We start from the raw sequence: 22,282 nt of genomic DNA on the forward strand, positions 1-22,282 counted from the left end.
GCACCAATCTCGGCAACATCTGGCCGGAATACTTCCACGATCGATACTATACTGAGCCTGCGAAGCACACACTATAATCGCCATGTCTACCAAGTAGTATAATCGCTGCACGCAAGTCTTTGAGGAGCCATGAATGGCTCCTCAGTGCAGAAGACCGAAACGAAAGAAATCAAATCACGAGTTAAATTTAGATGTGCTTCACTTGCGTCAATTAATGTTTGCACTGAATCCACAGGTAGACAAACAGACATTAAAAAGCTGTCCTCCACGGAACGACAGTGATTTGATGGACATGAAATTTCTCAACACCGGTACTCCTGAGCATGCGGGCAAAGGCCCGCTGTCATAATCATCGTAAACGATATAGCGACTATACAGCCAAATACTTCTTTGTACTTGCGCTCTATGGTACATCTCACTTCACAAATAATATCCTGTGTAGCAAATCGCTAAGTGGGTTGACAAGCCGAGTGCGAGAGCGCACGACAGCGACCTCTCTGCAGAAACGTGTCTATGTGATCGCGTAAAGAGGGCATCTTCGGAGCGCAGCCATACTCGAGGTACACAACGATGAGGTGCCGGGACACTCATGATGCCAGATGGTGTGAAAAGTCATTGCTTTTGAAGCGCGACCTTGTAAAAAATACTGTGAAAGATGTCCACAATAACTACTTGTTGCTGAGAACCACCGCTTAGTGAATTCAAGCTTCATCGAAAGCAAAAGCGTTAGGTAAAAAAACGCATCCTGCCTTTCGTCCACTTGCTTTTTAACTAACAAATCTTCGACTATTATTATAGTTTCCCTGGCGCAAAACCCTGCAGTTTACGTGGGATTCTCTACTTTTGCGAGTCGTTTGTCTGAGCCTCGATGGTCGTGAGAAGTTTTAAGAAGCCGCAAGCAAGCGGTGATGAAGGCCTCTAGTTGAAATCATCGCTGTTTTCACCCTGCGAAGACGAGCCACTTCGAAAGCGTGTCCAAGTAACGGATGTCCCACGTACGTGTGAATACGACCATCTGTTGATATCGTTCTAGAGCTGTTATTTTCACTTCTTGTTGCCTTCTTTTTGCTGGCTTACAATAGGAACTGGTGCCCGAGCGAAAATGCCGAAGCTTCACATATACTCAGCCAGTTGAAAAGGTTAAGCTGTTCATACGGGCTCTCGTCCCAGGCTCTTTTGACATAACGTCCAGCATTTCCTTCGCAACAGTTTCGTGGCTGCTTTCAGAACTCGTGAATGAACGTTTGTTAAATTGAAGGAGTGTGCAAATGATAGTCGCTTGTTCTGTCCACCAACATCTTAATCACGCTTTCCCAGGTTTGTCGGGTCCTGCAGGCTCGCAGGGCCGAGGACGTTGGCGCAGAGGAGACGGCACATATAGTCCTACGTCTTTCCGTGCAAGCGCAAGTATTCCCTCTTTGTCATATCGCACCCAGTCACTGCTAATGTTGGCAGCGCAAAGAAATTTAGGTATTCATATGTAGAAAATGTCAATGGTGATTCTGAAGGCCGTTACATAGTATCCTTTATGACGTCAGTCCCGACGATACTGTAGCTTAGAAGCCTACTGTAGCTTTGAAGCCTCTGTGGTTGTAATGTACATGAGGCACTTCTTTAAAAAGCTGCGAGTTCCGTTTGCATCGGATTCTCACATTGCGTTAAGACGCAATGTAAGAATACCTTCGCCGTTCCTCCCAAGTAATAGATCACATTGGCGAGCAAAAGTGTGGCATCCCACTTTTGCTTACCGACGTGTTCATACGACGTCAGCCAGTCTTCGATGCCAACCTTGCCAGTGAAGAAGATTCCCGGGTGACGTAGCTGAGTTAGCACTACTTCCGCTGGTGTCTAAGCGGCGGAGGTCGCGTCAGTAGCCATAACAGCGTAACCAATGTGACGCCCACTACGAAGATCCAGGGCCGGCTTGCGGCGAGAGTAACTCGCACGTCCACCAAAATGTTACGGGGAGAAATAATTTTGTTTACAATATATACAGTTACGAGTTTGTGGCTCTGTAGTCAGGATAACACCATCTACCGATCGTCGAGACACTTCATCCTCCTCTTCACCTCACAACGTCCTTTTGACGAGAGCGGCACCAACACGTACGTGAGAATATTGTAGTGAACAGTTAACTATATTCAAGAAAGAGTTAAACAATAATTTAATCATAGCAGTTGTGATATACTCTGGTCCAGGAGCCGATTGATGTGTAGCTAAGATGGCATCGAATAATTCTGACATGTCATCATCATCATCAGCCTGGTTACGCCCACTGCAGGGCAAAGGCCTCTCCCATATTTCTCGAACAACCCCGGTCATGTACTAATTGTGGCCACGCCGTCCCTGCAAACTTCTTAATCTCATCCGCCCACCTAACTTCCTGCCACCCCCTGCTACGCTTCCCTTCCCTTGGGATCCAGTCCGTAACCCTTAATGACCATCGGTTATCTTCCCTCCTCATTGCATGTCCTGCCCATGCCCATTTCTTTTTCTTGATTTCAACTAAGATGTCATTAACTCGCGTTTGTTCCCTGACCCAATCTGCTCTTTTCTTATCCCTTAACGTTGCACCCATCATTCCTCTTTCCATAGCTCGTTGCGTCGTCCTCAATTTGAGTAAAACTCTTTTCGTAAGCCTCCAGGTTTCTGCCCCGTAGGTGAGTACTGGTAAGACACAGCTGTTATATACTTTTCTCTTGATGGATAATGGCAACCTGCTGTTCATTATCTGAGAATGCCTGCCAAACGCACCCCAGCCCATTCTTATTCTCCTAATTATTTCCGTCTCATGATCCGGATCCGCCGTCACTACCTGCCCCAAGTAGGTGTATTCCCTTACGACTTCCAGTGCCTCGCTGCCTATTGTAAACTGCTGTTGTCTTCCGAGACTGTTAAACATTACTTTAGTTTTCTGCAGAATAATTTTTAGACCCACTCTTCTGCTTTGCCTCTCCAGGTCAGTGAGCATGCATTGCAATTGGTCCCCTGAGTTACTAAGCAAGGCAATATCATCAGCGAATCGCAAGTTACTAAGGTACTCTCCATTAACTTTTATCCCCAATTCTTCCCAATCCAGGTCTCTGAATACCTCCTCTAAACATGCTGTGAATAGCATTGGAGAGATCGTATCTCCCTGCCTGACGCCTTTCTTTATTGGGATTTTGTTGCTTGCTTTATGGAGGACTATGGTGGCTGTGGAGCCGCTATAGATATCTTTCAGTATTTTTACATATGGCTCGTCTACACCCTGATTCCGTAATGCCTCCATGTCTGCTGAGGTTTCGACCGAATCAAACGCTTTCTCGTAATCAATGAAAGCTATATATAAGGGTTGGTTATATTCCGCACATTTCTCTATTACCTGATGGATAGTGTGAATATGATCTGTTGTTGAGTAGCCTTTACGGAATCCTGCCTGGTCCTTTGCTTGACAGAAGTCTAAGGTGTTCCTGATTCTATTTGCGATTACCTTAGTAAATAGTTTGTAGGCAACGGACAGTAAGCTGATCGGTCTATAATTTTTCAAGTCTTTGGCGTCTCCTTTCTTATGAATTAGGATTATGTTAGCCTTTTTCTAAGATTCCGGTACGCTCGAAGTCATGAGGCATTGCGTATACAGGGTGGCCAGTTTCTCTAGAACAATCTGTCCACCATCCTTCAACAAATCTGCTGTTACCTGATCCTCCCCAGCTGCCTTCCCCCTTTGCATATCTCCCAAAGCTTTCTTTACTTCTTCCGGCGTTACCTTTGGGACTTCGAATTACTCTATACTATTTTCCCTTCCATTATCATCGTGGGTGCCACTGGTACTGTATAAATCTCTATAGAACTCCTCAGCCACTTGAACTATCTCATCCATATTAGTAATGATATTGCCGGCTTTGTCTCTTAACGCATGCATCTGATTCTTGCCGATTCCTAGTTTCTTCTTCACTGTTTTTAGGCTTCCTCCGTTCCTGAGAGCATGTTCAATTCTATTCATATTATACTTCCTTATGCCAGCTGTCTTACGCTTGTTGATTAACTTCGAAAGTTCTGCCAGTTCTATTCTAGCTGTAGGGTTTGAGGCTTTCATACATTGGCGTTTCTTGATCAGATCTTTCGTCTCCTGCGATAGTTTGCTGGTACCCTGCCTAATGGAGTTACCACCGACTTCCATTGCACACTCCTTAATGATGCCCACAAGATTGTCGTTCATTGTTTCAACACTAAGGTCCTCTTCCTGAGTTAAAGCTGAATACCTGTTCTGTAGCTTGATCTGGAATTCTTCTATTTTCCCTCTTATCGCCAACTCATTAATCGGCTTCTTATGTACTAGTTTCTTCCGTTCCCTCCTCAGGTCTAGGCTAATTCGAGTTCTTACCATCCTGTGGTCACTGCAGCGCACTTTGCCGAGCACGTCCACATCTTGTATGATGCCAGGGTTAGCGCAGAGTATGAAGTCTATTTCATTTCTAATCTCGCCGTTCGGGCTCCTCCACGTCCACTTTCGGTTATCCCGCTTGCGGAAGAAGGTATTCATTATCCTCATATTATTCTGCTCCGCAAACTCTACTAATAACTCTCCCCTGCTATTCCTAGCGCCTATGCCATAATCCCCCACTGCCTTGTCTCCAGCCTGCTTCTTGCCTACCTTGGCATTAAAGTCGCCCATTAGTATAGTGTATTTAGTTTTCACTCTACCCATCGCCGATTCCACGTCTTCATATAAGCTTTCGACTTCCTGGTCATCATGACTGGATGTAGGGGCGTAGACTTGTATAATCTTCATTTTGTACCTCTTATTAAGTTTCACAACAAGACTTGCCACCCTCTCGTTAATGCTATAGAATTCCTGTATGTTACCAGCTATATTCTTATTAATCAGGAATCCGACTCCTAGTTCTCTTTTCTCCGCTAAGCCCCGGTAACATAGTACATGCCCGCTTTTCAGCACTGTATATGCTTCTTTTGGCCTCCTAACTTCACTGAGCCCTATTATATCCCATTTGGTGCCCTCTAATTCCTCCAATAGCACTGCTAGACTCGCCTCACTAGATAACGTTGACATGTAGCTCTGACATGTAAGCTCTCACAAACTCAGATGTCGAATGTTTAAACCTCCTAGGTATGGGACACGGCGAAGAAAAGCGTGCTTCAGGCCCTTTCGCGATCTCATTTAGTGAATCCGCGGTTTCTTTGGGAAATAGAACAGCAGAACGGGACCATACGGACTGTTCAACAGATTTTTGGTTTCGTAAAAACCTAGAGGTGCCGATCTTCTTTCTGGTTTCGACAAAGTTGAATGTAGCACATTGTTATGGTTCGTTTTTAGTTATTGCTACATTTCTTTTAAATGCAGCAGCATAGAAATTATAGTCCGTCCAAATTTTTGATGAATGATTATGTTGGAGACTTTTCCACGCTGCATGTCTTCGCCTATAATCCCGTATGCAAGCTTCATTCCACCAACATGAGATTGATGGCGAGCTGCCAGACATAACCGCAAACTGAGCGTGCTGAATAGCACAACTTAAAATCGATACAACATAGTCAGCTCTCCGCTGCTCATCAACGCTGGAAAACCTCAATTTAGACGATATTTATAGGTTTTATAATTAATGAGCCGTATTTGCCATACAATAGGAGCTTGACGTGAAAGAAAAATTACAAAAGTAATGGGTAAGTGATCGCTACTAGTTCTATTGTCAAAAGTATTCCAAGATGAAATAGAGATATGAGCAGAACAGAAACTCAAGTCTGATACAGAAGAGAATCGCCCACCTTATAACCAACCGGCCTTATAACATTGAAAATTGCTGTCATAAATCCAATTCCACAACCTCTTTCCACAAACATGCGTTTTAAGTCCCCGGAAGTATGATAGTATGATGAGAATTAAAGTCTCCTGCCAGGAGTGTTGCATATGGCCAGTTTCGGCACAGTGAGTGCAGATGATCAGTGCACTTGACTCCGTTCGGAAAACGCGCAGTAGCCGCTGTAAACGCAGCGACACCAGGCATTAAAAATCTAATCCTAAAATTTCGTAGTTTGAATGCACATGTTCAAAAGTGACGTTTGCTTTATGGTGAATTTTTGATGAGATTAACGCTAACAGCCCACCACTTCTACCTGGGCGATCTAAACGAAATGTTCGAAAATTATTAATAATAAATTTTTGACTATGCGGCGGCAGTCTTGCTCGACAATGACAATGCTGATCTGAGCACGGACATGCCAAAAAACTTTAACAGACAACGACGAAGCCAGCATGATGAAACGTTAAGGTCGCCCCACTTTAGTTTCTTTTGGTGCCTGCGGATATGGCTCAACCCACTACTGAGGATCGACCATAAATTGCGTGGCAGTAGGTAAGAAGGGAAGAAAAGCTAAACAGAATTTTGTGATTCGGAAATTATAATAAATGAATACTAATCGTGATTATCAATTTTCAGGCTGTACTATATCGTCCCTCTCGTCTTGTTGGTAATCATCTTCTCTGTCACTCTCGTGCCACTTTCACAATATAGTTCAACATTGATTAACTATCCAGAATACACTCCGTAACGACAGCCAGAAGTTACAAGCATATTTCACAACGCAGAAATGTTAATTTCCGTTCTTTTTTCAACTGCAACGCGCTCAACACTGTTGCGCCGATTCAAGAAATCTCGTACAGTTAGGCCGGCAGACGCAATCAGCAGGGCGCACGCGAAGGCTGCGGAGTAGTTCCATTGCAATAGAAGGCCCCTTTCTCGGCCACGAAGACGTTTGCCGAGCACTGCATATCAAGATATCTATCACTAGACTGAGAGTGGGAATTCTAAAAATTCACACGTCTATCAGTCTAGTCCTTCATCGTCTGATAAATCAATGCAAAGGCATTGTTTAGTTGTCTCATCGGTTTTTTCTTGCATAGTCGTCAGTCCTCAGGTAGCCTCCCCACCGTAGCCATTTGTACTAAAGCCCGAGCACGCGTTTTGGCAGAGCGCCATACGCTCTCTCCTTTCGTATGCACCAGCTGGACATCTATTTCAGTGTTCTTAAAGCTACTTGAACAAGTATCTCGCGTTCAGCGCCTACTTTGGGGTTCCCTCTACTTTTCCTGTATAAGCCGCACCCTCACGAGGTCTCCGTCATTCTGATTCTTTGGGCTCCAAGCCAGCAGCAGCGGCTGAAGAAGCGTCAAAAGCGTTGTCGAGCTGCTGCCAAACGTTGCTTCAGCGCGCCTTAGAAGTAGAATGAGCTTGGCTGAATGCCCGCAATGCTTCGCCAACTACAGAGTTGGAGCAACGCGTTATGCATTTCAAGTCTGACAGTTAAAAAAAGAAATGTGCATGGCGCTGCAACGTGGCGCTCTAAATTGATGTAAGTGCCGTAAATACAGATCTCGGCACAAGCAAACACGTGCTCAAATAAGTGAATTACATATGGAGGGCAACGTTCAAACGTTTCCTTATCACATGTGTTGCATTCCAGAATGTTTAGCATAACACAGATTGTCATATTGCATGGGGTCTCCATTATTTTTAATACGCTTTTCTGCTTCCTTGCTTGCTTCCTATATATAGCGCCTAACCACTACGGGGAGTCGGCCAAGAAGCCGGCGACAGTGTTTCTCCTCATGCTTTATATGCAGTCGCAGGCCTCTGGCACTAATATTGTGGGCCTGGGATTCAAAATGTTGGTGCTGATGTTACCGCTTGTGTACTGTGAGGCGGCGGTCCTGCTGGACAATGAAAATGCTGATCTGGGCACGGGCATGCCAACAACTTTAACACACAACGAGGAAGCCGGCGTGGCGCAGAGTGCTGCGGTTCACACCTTGAGCGCCGCAAGCAGTAAGCTTCCCAGTGAGATCGTGGATGCGCAACACTCCAAGTCAGCAACCGAGTTGGTACGTTTTCAGTCGCAAAAAAAAAAATGCGGGAGAAGATATATGTTACTCGAACGTTTTTCAAGAAAAAAACGTGATAAGAGATACGAAAGATTTAAAAATGTCTCTCGACGTGAGACAAGTAATGTAGTAAACTCTGCCTATACATACTGTGTAGTACATCTGCAAATTAATATGTGCTCGAGCACATCGCGATTACTCCGCCCTAATGCAATCTTATCGCACCAGAGATATTCGAAGTATTATAAACCAATTATTATTCTACTTTACCTACAGATACACGACGCTTGTCCACTACCCTTATTAGAAAGGAACCATTTTATGGTTCACCTTTCACTGATTGACTTTCATGTGTCGTTTGTGTAAGATACTACATTGGTGTCCTTTGTTTTCGTTTCCCCAGACTTTCACAAGAATAATAACGTGTCAGATAAAAAATTAAAGCCCAAGACGAGGCGCACAAGTGCATACTAGACCCCAAAACTTAGAACTTAAACGAACAGACCTTCACTCACCTTGAGCCGCGATCATTACATTAGAGGAAAAATAGTTCTTAGGTAATAATGCGTTGGGATTACGTCTGATATATAAGGCGTATATCTCGTATTATATACATATATAATAATAAAACTGGATGAATATACGGATAATAATGATAATGATAAACTGGATAAATATGCACACACATATATACATCTATATATATATATATATATATATATATATATATATATATATATATATATATATATAGGGGACGCGTCCAAGGCATCGAGGAGTGTGGACGCACTCGCATCACGCTCCGCAATTTCCATGTTTTTCGTGTGGTCCAGTTCTTCGAACCTACGAAAAGTGCACCTCATCGTTTCCGGGAAGTCAAGCGGCAGCCAGGGAGGCCAGAATTTTGGCCCTTGGACCATTTTTCACGGAAATACCACGAAGGGATTGCTACCTCCACAAGTGAGCCATTGTAAGCCTACCGACGAGTAGCGAGCGGCGGCAGCCGCGACGCCGGCTGCGACTCCGCCGCGACGCCGACGCTGATGGCGTCTCAAACTCCAGCGCGTTGTGCGAAAAGCGGTTCAGCGGGAAGAGCCTCGACCAGCCATGATTCCAACACCGAAGAGCACATGGATTGCACGGACATCCGACCGCACCAGGCGATGACCACCGACGCAGAGATAAGCCCATCACCGTCCACCGTCAACAGCGGTGAGAATACGACCGACAAACGCATTCAAGACGCCCAAGAGGGATGGACCACAGTTGTGTCCGTCAGGGAAAGAAAAATGCAACGGAGAGAACGTGCGCAGGAGCACCGGAAGAACGAATCTCCAAAGAACGCAGACAAGCCAAGATTTCGCCCGCGACGCAACGGGAAGAAACTACCACCCTTACCAAAGGACGATTTCAAGGTCATTGTGAGACCGCATCAAGGACTCCCGCTTCGAGCAATTACAACTCCCGTGATGGCCCGTGCTATCATAGAGGCTTGCAATGAAAAGATCCAAGGTGAGCAGTTTCTGCTACGTATTAAGCCTGGATCGAACATTGTAATTGTTTCAACCCCAGAAAAGGAAGTCGCAAACACATTGCGCCAGATTACATCACTCAAGATAAATGGAAAACCCCATGCGGTGAAAGCGTATGTAGCTCTGGGGGACGGAGCAGTTCGGGGGGTAATCCACGGACTCACCCCACATACGCCCTCAGACGTCCTTAAATCGAAAATCAGGGTGCGCACGCTAAACGTGGAAGTCGCTCACGCACGAATGCTGGGGGACACTAAGAGTGCCGTCATTGTATTCTTCGGAAACGTAGTACCAAGATATGTGTACTACGAGGGAGGCGAAATGGCCTGCTATCCGTATCGAAATACAGTGCCAGTCTGCAAAACATGTCAAAGGGTGGGTCACAGAACTGATGTGTGCCCACAACCGGAACTGTGTGTGTGTAGGATTTGTGGAACGGAAGATCCTGCAGACGGACACGAATGTAACCCGAAGTGTGCCTCGTGCGGTGAAGCCCACCTAACGGGGGACCGAAGCTGCAGAAAGCGTCTAAAACAGGTTCGCCGACCAGAACCGTCGTCAGGACGCCAACAATGGAAGCCATCAAAGGAATGCAGCCTCAAGCGTAAACAAAGGTGGTTCGAGTCGGAGGAAGAAGAGCACGGATATACCACGGAAGGATCTATTCCCTTCGACCAGGAAAATTTCCCGGAAGTACATCGTCAAGAAACCGGGCGGGGACCAGAGAAGTCCAAGATGAAGAAGGCAACACCTCAACACCCTCAGTCCAGGGAAACCATTGGCCAACCACAAATGGCGGCACCAAAGGTAAGCTGGGCGCAAGTTGCAGCTCCCACTGCACAACATCATACGAATCACAAATCGGTCGCGGATCAGAAACTTATAGAAGAAAATAGATCACCAGAAGCTAGTCTGGCAGAACTGAAGAAAGAGATGGCTGCCCTTAAGCAAACAATGCACGACCTCGCAAACAAAACAAACGATGCGTCTACAACACAGGTTAGTAAACCCACACCAACACCAGAAGAGCCCATAGGAAAGCAGCTGGAAACAATCACACATCAAGTACAGATGATGTTCGCAGAACTACGTGCTCTTAAGAGACACGTAGACGACTCCCTAAGCTGCATCAAAGTAACCGCACGAAAACGCCTTAATGATAGCCCAGGAGCTCCTACCCGTCGTCCTAAAGTGATAGAGACGACGGATAGCGATAGTACCATTCATGGCTGACACGACACACAGAAACATTGAAAACCTTGAGGTATGGCAATGGAATTGCCGTACATTACGTAACAAACATGCTGCCCTTGCACAATATATACAGTCAGCGCCAGTCCTACCCGACATTATATGCCTACAAGAAATTGGGCAAATTACACAAAAACTAAAAGGATACGAGACGTATTCCAATCCTGATTATCCTAGGGTCGCCAGCTTTGCGAGAAAAGACCTGGCCCTCAGCGTCACGTATATGCCACAGCACGACACACAGCATCAAATACTAACGGTGTGGCCATGCAAGAGGAATAAAGCCAAGACTGTAATCGTAAATATATACAGTCCTCCTCGAGAGCGAGCACCATGCTTCGATACCCTACTAAGTCATGCAATATCAGACATGGAGCGAAAAGACAAGCTGCTAGTGGTTGGTGACTTCAATGCACCACACTCCGCCTGGGGTTACAACAAAGACTCAGTGAAGGGGAAATCACTAGTTGAGACGACAGATCGATACGGGTTAGAACTCATTACAATACCGGGGTGTTACACACGTTTAGGCAATAGTGTAGCGGCGGATACAACCCCAGATCTAGCTTTCTCGAGCCATCCAGGGGAGACGCGGTGGACAAATTTGGAGGAAAATTTGGGCAGTGACCATAATATTGTCTCGATAGGTATCAATTCCCCCAAAATCCGTCGCTCCATAGGGAGGGCTTGCATTACAGACTGGACTGTATATCGAGATAAACAACAGCAGCTCATTTTCACAGAAGATATTGAAACCTGGGTGGAGCAAATACGCGAAACGCACGAAAGCGCAACGAGGGAGATTGCTACAACATCGGATATAACAGCGGTAGACAGCCGCCTCATACACTTATGGGAAGCACGCAGAAGCCTGACGAGACGATGGAAAAGACAAAGATTAAATAGAAAGCTCAAAATACGTATAGCTCAACTAACACAGGAGGCTAATGCTTATGCACAAACACTATAGAAAACAATAATTGGCGCCAATTTTGTGAATCTCTACAAGGAACCTTACACACAAAAAATACATGGGCCATTTTGAGAAGCATGATAGATCCTTCAAGTACAAAAATAGCGACGAACCGAGATCTGCGATTACTTGAATGCGAATTTCAAGACGCTGACACCCATCTCCTAGACACACTAGAAGACATGTATATAGGAGCAATTTCCATGCAAAACCATGATACTCCCACATATTTAGGAGAGAACAATGAGGAACTAGATGCCTCTATATCGGTGGCAGAGGTTTTTGCGGCAGCGCAAACTTTCAAGAAAAATACGGCACCTGGACCGGACAAAATAACAAACGCCATGATTCGCAATCTTAGCCTCAATGCTTTAACAGGGCTAACAGATCTTTTTAACAAAGATGTATGGACTGAAGGAGGTCAAATCCCACAGGCATGGAAGCATGCAGAGATAATTCTAATACCGAAGCCAGGGAAACCTAGGGACATAAAAAACCTCCGACCCATATCCCTTACCTCATGTCTGGGTAAACTCTTTGAGAAGGTTATACAGATGAGACTCACTAGGTACATAGAAAACAGCAACCTTTTCCCGGAAACTATGTTCGGCTTTAGACAGCATATGTCGGTACAGGACGTGTTTCTCCTACTGAAAGAAGAAGTATTAAACACAGAGAGAGGAAATGCAGACAGATTCATAGTGGCATTAGATATCAAAAAAGCTTTCGATACCATCTCGCACGAAAGCATTTTAACGGAACTATCGAACATGAACTGCGGACAGCGCACTTATGAATACATAAAATCCTTTCTAGACAACCGCACCGCCACGATAGGGCTAGGATCCACCCGCTCAGATGTTCTACAGACCCCCAAAAGAGGAACGCCGCAAGGTTCAATTCTTTCACCGCTGCTCTTCAATATAGGGATGAAAGGACTAGCGGTGAAACTACAACGGATCCCAAACTTAGGACATGCGATTTACGCGGACGACGTAACTCTCTGGACCGCAAAGGGATCTTTAGGGGAACGTCAGGAAACCCTCCAGAAGGCAATTAGCATTGTTGAGGATCATGTAACAAAAGCTGGCATGAATTGCGCCCCGGAGAAGTCCGAACTAATCCGAGTAAGAGCGCCTTATACACGAAAGGACGATAGACTTCCGATAAAGCTTGCTCTGGGAGGTCAAATAATACAGGAGGTATCTAAAGCTCGAATACTCGGACTATGGATACAGGAAAATGGAGCAGCAGGGCACACGATCGCAAATCTCCGGAAAACGGTTAACAGCGTGTCTAGGATGATAAATAGAGTAGCAAGAAACAGAAAAGGCTTCAAGGAGGAAGAGACGATAAGGCTCGTACAGGCATTTATCATAAGCCGTGTAACCTTTGGCCTTCCTTTCCAAAAAGTATCAAACTCAGAGGTAACTAAAATAAACACCCTTATACGCTCAGCTTATAAGGCGGCGCTTGGTCTACCGCTTTGCACTAGCACGACCCTTTTTAATGCAATGGGTATTAACAACACATTTGAAGAACTCGTGGCTGCAACACTGATTGCACAACGAGAAAGGCTCAATTCCACGAAGCAAGGTCGAACACTTCTTTGTCGATTAGGGTATCCCCTCAGACCGGCACATTGCAACGACCAAACAGAACTCCTCCCACCGAACATACGAGCCCAGATCTCTGTGTCCCCAATCCCTAAAAACATGAGCGAGAAATACCACAGACAACGGCGCCTTGCACGGGCCAGGACACTCGAACGCAGGTTCGGTAGAAATCCGGAGGTTTATTACACGCACGGACGCGTGCAAACAGGATAGCAAAACTTTCACTGTGGTAGCCACAAACGCACAAACTACTATTTCCGCAACAGTCAGAACAGGGTCGGTGGCCACAGCAGAGGCTACTGCGGTGGCTCTGGCTATACGTGACGCTGAAAATAGAGCACGTTCTGCGGTAATACTAACCGACTCGCAGTCGGCATGTCGCCTTTTCATGGCAGGCACCCTGCCCAAACTCACCATCAAAATCCTAGGAAGAAATCTCACGGAACACCACGCTATTACGTGGTGTCCGGCGCACGCCGGAGTGACGGGTAACGAGAGGGCGGACCGCCTCGCTCGAGAATATAGCATCCGAGCGACGGAACGCACTCTCGTAGAATCCCCGATCACAGCAAAAGATATCTTAGAGGCACAGAGACGAGGAAGGCAACAATATAGCTTTCCAGACACATCCTTGGACTCAGCGCAAATGCGGGACTGGCGCCGACTACAAACCCGTACATACCCACACCTACTCCTACTACACCACATACACCCCACCCGGTATCCCAACACTTGCCCTTGGTGCGGAGGGCGACCATCTCTTGACCATATCACATGGTCGCGCCAGAGTCGGCCACAAGAAATCCAATCACCCCTTATGGGACAAAGCTCCAACAGTAGGCAGTGGGAGGCGTGGCTAGCCAGCACGGTGCGGGAGGACCAATTGGCCCTTCTCGACCAAGCCCGGCGTGCCGCGATCGCCAGTGGGGCCCTGGACTGAGGGACCCACCCACTGGACCTGAATGTGATTTTTTTTCTTTTTTTTAAATAAAAGTTTTATACTACTACTACTATATATATATATATATATATATATATATATATATATATATATATATATATATATATATATATATATATATATATATATATATATATGTATGTGTGTGTGTGTGTGTGTGTGTGTGTGTGTGTGTGTGTATATTTATCCAGTTTAGTACGTTCCATTCCAGGTTAGACACAAAACATAAATACCCCAAAGTGTAGATAGGAAAACGGCGCCGCAGAAACTCAGTTGGTAAGCGCATCGTACGCGTAATGCGAAGACGTAGGATTGTTCCCTCCCTGTGGCAAGTTGTTTTTGAATCCACTTTCAGTTCGATTAATTTATCGTTTGTAATTCACTTGGTAAGTGCAAGTAAGTTCCCCTATGTTGTCCTTGGTCCCTTTGCTGGCTTCTTACGATTTATATATATATATATATATATATATATATATATATATATATATATATATATATATATATATAAAGGATGGCAAGCTCTAGCTCTGTCATCCTCTCTACGACTGCTCAGTGTCCGGCTTCTCACACTCTACATACACTTTTTGTTTCACTTTGACGCTCCTTACGCTAACGCATTAAACCATGTCAAATTTTAGCAAAGAGAAGTCGCAGGCAGCTGGACTGACCGTTCCTTCTTTCATATATGATGTAATAACCTGGCGCTTGCAGTCTCAATAGAGATAGCCGTTAAGCACATAGTAAATGAACAGCACTAATTATTTGTTGTTACTTTGGAGGGAACTGAAAAAAAATACAGACGTCTTTCAACCACGTATACAAGGCTAAGAGTCTTCGCTTTTTTATCTTGCTCCGTATCACCAGAAAAACTTCCTCCAGCCATGTAGACCGGATGTTCCACGTCACCACTACAAGATTGTGGTCAGCATGCAGCATTAAATGCATGAGCCGACGCCTGGTAAATGGCGCACTGAAAATATGTAGAAACTCATTTTTCTTGTTCGTATTCTTGGAAACTTTGGGTACGCTTTTTTTTATTTTCTAATTATTAGTGTGTAACCTCCCCCTTATGGCTATTCATGGTACATGTAGCGTTCTATTTCTCGAGGTTTCATTCCACTCTGCGAACTCTTTAAGCTTCTGTTAATTGTAAACCGCTTCACTTGCACTTATCGTGCGTCGCAGAACCCAAAACCCGCAATGTCGGCGCTGACTGCGTACTACTCCGGCGTCGGGAACTCACCTGCCTCGGCTGACGCAAACCTCGAGATTAAGGAGATCGGCAACGTTACCGCTGTCAACGAGCAGGTCAACAAAACTCGACCCTGGTGGAAAATCGCCAACCTTACAATGGTCATCAAAATCAGCTGCAACAAGGGCACTGCGCCGCAGAAGGAGCGCGGCTTTAGCGAAGGCGACACACCTGAATTTTCGATGGACGGACTGGTGAGTGCTCGTATCCCGAAGTGTCGTCGGCACCTTGCGAAGAGCGGTGATGAAAGCGTGTAGTATGCGGTACATTCTTAAAGATATTTGCCAAGCGTGCGCGCTTCGAACAGAAGTGGGCAGCCCCGCACTTTTCATCCAGACTTAGATTTAAGGAAACGGCAAAGAAGGCAGTCATGCCGAATCTCTCGGCTCGCTTGCGCTTTGCCTCTCGGCGCAGTGACAAATGACCACGTTTGCCGACTGTCCAAGTCCTTGGAGAGCCGTTTTGTTCAGAATTACGCAAAACACGGATTATTCGACCGGATGTGGAACGATTTGACAGTGCCGGGTATGAGAAACGCCATAGCAGCGGGATCCAGATAATATTTCGGCCACGTTAGTGTTCTCAGAGGTGAACTTCAATCCACAGGTGCACAAGCGTTTCCCCATATCCCCTCCTATGAGGAGATGGCAGTCGCGACCGGGAATCCGACCCTTGATATTGCGCTTAGTAGTTGAACACCGTTGCGAGTAATCCCTCACGGAGAGTTCGCGTTGCCCTTACCTGCACTGTTTTCTTTTTTGTATGAATCTATCCCGTATCGACTGTGCCTTTCCTTTCATGAAAGAGACAATTGTCACTTCCCTGCCTGCAGCCGGCTAAGCTACAAAAGAAACCAGTATGGTTTTCTCAGAAGGAAAAATTCACAGATGACGAAGAAATGTTCGTCTTGGTCCTGGGTATCCAACCTGGGACCAAGGCCGTTTTTTTCCCCGAGCGCTAGCTCCAACAACTGAGCTAACCTGGTGGCTTGCAAGATTGCACTGCATGGCACAATTAACTAACAAATCGTAACACAGGCGCACACAATATGGAAAGTCAGTCCTGAGGAATCTCGCAAAGTAAAGCGGCAGTCTTAAAGGATTCCTTCATACCTTCGCGCTCCAGTTAGGTGTATGGCTATTTTCGTTTTCGTGGATCCTGCCTCCTTTTTTTCAGGCTTCCACTGTGCTAATTTACCACAGTTGCCACTTTTTTTTTACATTTGCACTTTCTTGATCTTCTCGATCATGCTCGTGTATATGCGAAGTTGCGGGGGATATAGTAAGATCCCAATCAATTTCCAAGATCCCTCTTGCATTTCTTGTTTTTTTCCCTTTCGCAGACACCCGACAACTGCACCACGTCGGTGTACACCTTCTGCCACCAGTTCTTCCGCCTGTACCACTACCGCCCGAGCACCAACACGTGCATGTCCACACAAGAGGACCCGGCTCAGATGTGCAACCGGAGCCCCGACCGCTTCGCCACGATGGCCGAATGCCGCCGCACCTGTTTGCACTCGCGCAGAAGGCCGGAGGTGTGCCACAGCGGGCCGCTGTTCTCGGAGTGCACTTGGTAGGGCGCTTGGCGCGCGCAATTTCGTTTCTTCAACCAGCGTGACTGATTGCTTCGCCGAAACGAGTGACTCAAGTGCGCGCGATGTTCGCAGCATAGTGAGCCATCGTTGGTTTCCTCTTCGCGCCATAGTCGTCGTCGACGTCTTTAACTAAACCGTCCTGGTGGGTCACATGGCGTTGCGCTGCCGATCACAAGGCCGCGCGTTTGATTATCGACCGCTGCGGCAGCATTGTTACGGTGGCGGGATACGCAAAAGAGCTCATGTACCGTGCTTTGGACGCACGTCAGTTGGCCCCGAACGGTCACAATCATTCCGGAGAAATCCACTACAGCGTGCGTCGAAACTCACTGCGTAGTTTCAGGAAGGTAAATTCCGCAATTTATTTTTATTGCGATAACACATCGCAATAACAATTATACTGAAATTCGATGCCCGTTCGCTGCGTCGCCGTCCCCGATACCGTGCTGCTCGGGTTGCGATGGCGATTGCGCGGCCACTGCGCCGTTTAGGGTAGACCACGTGATATACCGCGGGTGCCAGGGTGAGCATGCCAGGGTGGGAGGAGGAGGAGGGTTCGTGGCTCGATGCGAGCTGTCCAAGAGAGTCCAGTGTTCGAGGTGGCGTGATCTGTTCGGTCTTGGAGGCGTTGGACAATTAAAACGGAGAAGGGCGAGACAGCATAGAGCATTCCCATGAAATACGTCCATACTAGCCGTAATAAAGGTAGTAAGAGTGGTGGCATGGTCACACTTGCACGGGTCGTTACTACCCTGGGCTTCTTTCGCACTCGGAAAACCTCTTTTATTGTAGCACGTACTGAGCAACAGAAGGATGTATCGGGATTTTTCCATGTTGCTTTAAATTTTCTCATTGACGCTTTTCATCTAAATACAATGTTTGAGAAGTTGAATGGTCACTATACAACAATTATGAATCAGGCAGAATGCAAAACGTAATCCGAGTATCTCCAAGCGAAGGCAAACAACATTGCTTCGGTTTTGTCCAGTTCTGGGGCATTTGCATATTTCAAATCTTGGTGCATGATAGTTGGGACACCCTGTATATTAGGTCGTATATATATGCTACGAAAGAAGAGACTCTTCACCGTGAGGGGGTTCGTATAAGGTGTTGAAGACTGCAGAATTCAATTTAGAAAAAAGCGAGTTCAACTGCGCAAGCCGGTACAATGATCCAAAGTGCGAACGTTTTTAGAATTCTAGCTATTCAACACTTAGTGGTTTCTCCGCAGCGCAGCTTATATTGTTAACGCGTAAGCCTTTCAGCGACCTCCAGGCGCGCCAATGTCAGCGGCGCAAAGTGCCGCGACGCTACCACGCTTTTACGCTTACGCTCTCTCAAGAAATGTGTCGGACTGGTTATTTTGACGATAGCAAGGCGACGCCCAAATCAATGTCCACTAAAGTTGACATGCTTCACATCACGCCAGCGCCCGCTTAACAATGGCCAAGCGTCACCCTACCGCCTGGTAATGCTCCGCTAAACCGCGCACTTCATCGTGTGACGCTTACCGGCGCTTTTCAATGCAGGCGTGACGTGAAACCCAAGTGGAGCTTTTTTGACGGCACGAGGTGCAAGCGATGGCCTTTTCCCGAGGGACTCTGCCCGGCGCCCAACAATGAGCGGGTGTTCACCGACCATCGCAAGTGTGACCGCCGTTGCAAGCCTCCCCGAAATATGTCGGACGGGTCGCCGAAACCATGTAGCTCCGGGATGGGTCGCGCAGTGACTTGCACCGCCAACGTGCTAAGGTGAGGTTTCGTTATCGGCGTAGAAGGGAAAAAAATGAGCATAGGTGGGTTGTACACATAGGGGTCATCATTTTTTTTACGTTTTACAAAATTCCTAATAATTGCCTGCGGAATGATCGCATAATTCGCGTTCTTGAGCTGTAGTATCTGAAGAGGCCTACATCAATAGCACGAAAGATTGAAACATTTATTGAACAAGTTAAAGGTAACTTAATAACTAACTTCTTAATCAATTAATTTGCCATACATATTGCGATTTGCAAATTGTAGCCGCTGAACTTGGAAGACGTATCCACTTGGAATGAATTCTCAGATTACACCAATTTCGAGATATTATTTCCCAAAATGTGGAGCGAGATACATGGGCGTTCGAGTTACTTTTGTGCTTCAATGCCTAAAAGAGCGCTTTTTCAGGAAAGCAAGTAGATGAACACTGCATATCGCGGCGGATTGATGGCGCATATTTCCAAACTTGCGCCGTTCTGGAAATTAATTCAAAGGGTATTCGCCTTGCCATCTCACCAGTTACAACTCGTAAATTGTCAAGTGTGCGGTAAATACATTAATTAGGATGTTATTTAGTGAATATCTGTTAGTTAGCTGACAGTGTGTTTTGATGTCGCATACAAATAATGTGCGCCTCTCTGTATAACCCAGCTCAAGGGCTACAAATATGTTGCCTGCCACAGGCTATTTTTAAAAAATCCATAAAAGTTAAATTTGATCACCCTGTATGTAGGAATCAGTTATTAGTGAAACTTTCTTTGATGTGTACTCAAATGTCCTCAATTTAGGTGTATGTAGCTAAATAATTTTCGCTCAGTGTGCATTTTGGTCACATTCTGGTAACTTTACTTCTTTCACCAGACTCCGGTATTTTTCAGGCCGATTTTTTTCACTTCCCTGTAGCCGGCGTATTCGATTTTCTGTTTCCAACCTAATCACTTCGCACCTATTGTTCTGCTTGTCTACAAAGCTAAACGCTCAACAATCTACACATCGAGGTATTAAAATATATGCTTCAGACCACCATAGAAGTTAACACGCCGTCATCAAAAACACATCTGCCACCTACGTAGCACAACAGCTTCCATTCTAACACAGGACATGAAAAAGTATGCCGCTTGAATAGTCCTAGTCTATGGGCACAGCACCTTATAGATTGACACTTGTCAGAATGTGACATGGTCCTACGTTTATAACTTCATAAAATAGCTAATACCTAAATATGTCGTGTAAATTATGTCAAAAATAAAGCACTGACAGTGGTCTCACGTCGCCGGGAGGTTGAATTTGCCCGGCGGATGCAGGTCACTGGAAGTGACAACTCGGGAAGATCACTGGCGGTCGTTGCCAAGAAAGTTCATGTGGCAGAGCCAATACTCAGGATTTCTGTACACGTATACATGAAGTACCCTTTTTACCTTATAGTTTTCAACCTTGCCATACAGCCTGTCCAACCTAAGAGCGGCTAGCGGCGAACTTCTACAAAGTATTCACACTCAGCCTGGCCTCCTCGCATGCAAGATGTGAACCCGCTAGACTACTTTACGGTAGGTCACCAGTGAACAGGAGTCTACCGGACATCCACACAGAAAAAAAAATTCACAAAGACTCATATTGTAAAACATGTGGCAAAACGTGAATATGCACCGCTTGTTCCGACCACACAGCTATTTTCGTGACAGAATTCGATTATTTATTGACCCTTAAAGGTGTTCTTACTGAACATTTCTTTTAAAACAGGGGCGACACGGACACATCACAATGTTTAGAGCACATATTCTTCTTTTTTCTATCAATTCTAGAAGCGACAACTGTTCAGGGTACTTGCTCGCTTACCTGTTACCGGTGTTGTTGCTGTCAGATGTAAGACGTTGCACAGGTGTTTCTTTTGTAATAAAGCTGGAGTTTGTTCTCCGCAAAGAGAAAAAATCGCACAACAATGGATGTGTCCTTCTTTTTTTTTTGAACCTGTGTACATACAGAATTGCTCCCACTGTTGTTGGCGAGCAATGGATATTTAGCGCACCTCACATATAAGTAACATTTAATTTCCCATTATTTGTTGAAACGCATTTTTATCGGTTCTGTGCCACCCGCGGATTTTAGTCGTCATAACTATTTACGACGCATGCCCGAAGCAGCTGCGAAGCATCGAAAAATACAGGAGGCGTTCTCACGTGCACGTCAACAATCAATGCGCGTCACACGCGTTTTGCTGGATTGTGCTGTATTTACGCACAACGGCGCCTCTACCAAAATCAACAAGCTTAGTGTTCCAATTTTACAACATATTTGGCGTGTCTTGAGCGGTTCCTAATGTCAAGGCAAAAGGGACCCTCAACTCTCACTGAAAGTGTTCGGTGAGGTATGGTCATGAGTTTGTGCCACTCTATTTATTGTACTTCCCTCTAAACATACTACGTTTTTACGTTTCGGTGCTGCATACATTGTAAATAAGTTCTTCTATCACCAACTTTTTTTTTTCTTAACTCTATGTAAGGAGAAGTTGGCGCCTTCAGGTGGTGCCGGCTATTCCTCTTTTCTGACATAACTGTGCTCAAATGGATGGTCGCTTCAGAAACAACGGCTAAAAAAAATACAGCAGCATCGTATTTAAAATACACATGCACAAACTACAAATCTCCACGAAATGTGAATATTCTTAGGCAGCTGCGCATGAGGCCGTCCTAGAGCACCAAAGTAGAACGACGTGAGAAGTATTGTATTATAAAGCTTTTTTTTATATATTTGTTATTCTTCCAAAACTTGTACTATTGAGCGTGCAGGCAATGTATTGAAACGTTTCTGAAGGCTGTGGATTCAAGACCTTCGCTAATGATTGCGGTCGCCGATCCGAATCATGTGGCTTTGTCAGTGCCTCTTACGGTGAGTATCGTGTTTCTTTACACAACCCAGTTATAGGATCACTATGCGCACCCGCAGGTATCCCTACTTTGCCAGTTATTCTTCCGGCAAGTTCGGCTGCTTCCGTGCGTCAGTCCAGCTTCTCTCCACTCACCACTGCCTCGTGTCGCGTGCCCTGTTCGCGAACCGGGCCGACTGCCGCAAGACGTGCGTGGAAGTTCCCGTCCCGAAGGACATCTGCCTGCGAATATCGTAGACCAACGGAGCCAGGCATCTTGCCAGTGTTTGCAGGTGGGCTTTTTTAGCAACACTGTTGTTGGAGGACATTGTCTGATGCCTGGTTTTGCGCCCTTTAGGACACTCACTGTTCTGTATTCGCTTTAATAAAGCTTGTCCCCTTTTCTTTTCGTTGTCTCGCTGACCAATAAGTATCTCGAAGGAATATTAACCATACATCAACTCTTACAGATGGAACGATGGCAAAATCCTCCGAACGTGCACAACGCGACACGATGTAGGCAATCGACGAGTTCCCAAATACCGTTGTCAACGAATAGAATTATTACGATGTTGATCATGAAATAAGTGCTTTTGAATCA

At 45.8% G+C, this 22,282-nt stretch overlaps 1 protein-coding gene across 3 annotated transcripts; it reads left to right on the forward strand.

Annotated features, from left to right (window-relative positions):
- Positions 1 to 1,295: 1,295 nt before the first annotated feature.
- On the forward strand, positions 1,296 to 22,086 carry LOC139060485 (uncharacterized). 3 transcript variants are annotated; one of them, XM_070539627.1, is made up of 6 exons: positions 1,296 to 1,403; positions 7,554 to 7,879; positions 15,398 to 15,658; positions 16,807 to 17,039; positions 18,591 to 18,812; positions 21,762 to 22,086. In XM_070539627.1, exons 2-6 carry the CDS (start codon positions 7,607 to 7,609, stop codon positions 21,937 to 21,939), a joined length of 1,167 nt encoding a protein of 388 aa, XP_070395728.1. In that variant the 5' UTR covers positions 1,296 to 1,403; positions 7,554 to 7,606; the 3' UTR covers positions 21,940 to 22,086. The 3 variants fall into 3 exon arrangements, with proteins under 3 accessions (XP_070395728.1, XP_070395729.1, XP_070395727.1); XM_070539628.1 differs by having other exon boundaries at positions 1,389 to 1,470; positions 7,622 to 7,879; XM_070539626.1 differs by having other exon boundaries at positions 1,394 to 1,470.
- The last annotated feature ends 196 nt before the right edge of the window (positions 22,087 to 22,282 follow it).

Source organism: Dermacentor albipictus, chromosome 5, assembly GCF_038994185.2.
Source record: "Dermacentor albipictus isolate Rhodes 1998 colony chromosome 5, USDA_Dalb.pri_finalv2, whole genome shotgun sequence".
Classification (NCBI taxonomy): domain Eukaryota; kingdom Metazoa; phylum Arthropoda; class Arachnida; order Ixodida; family Ixodidae; genus Dermacentor; species Dermacentor albipictus.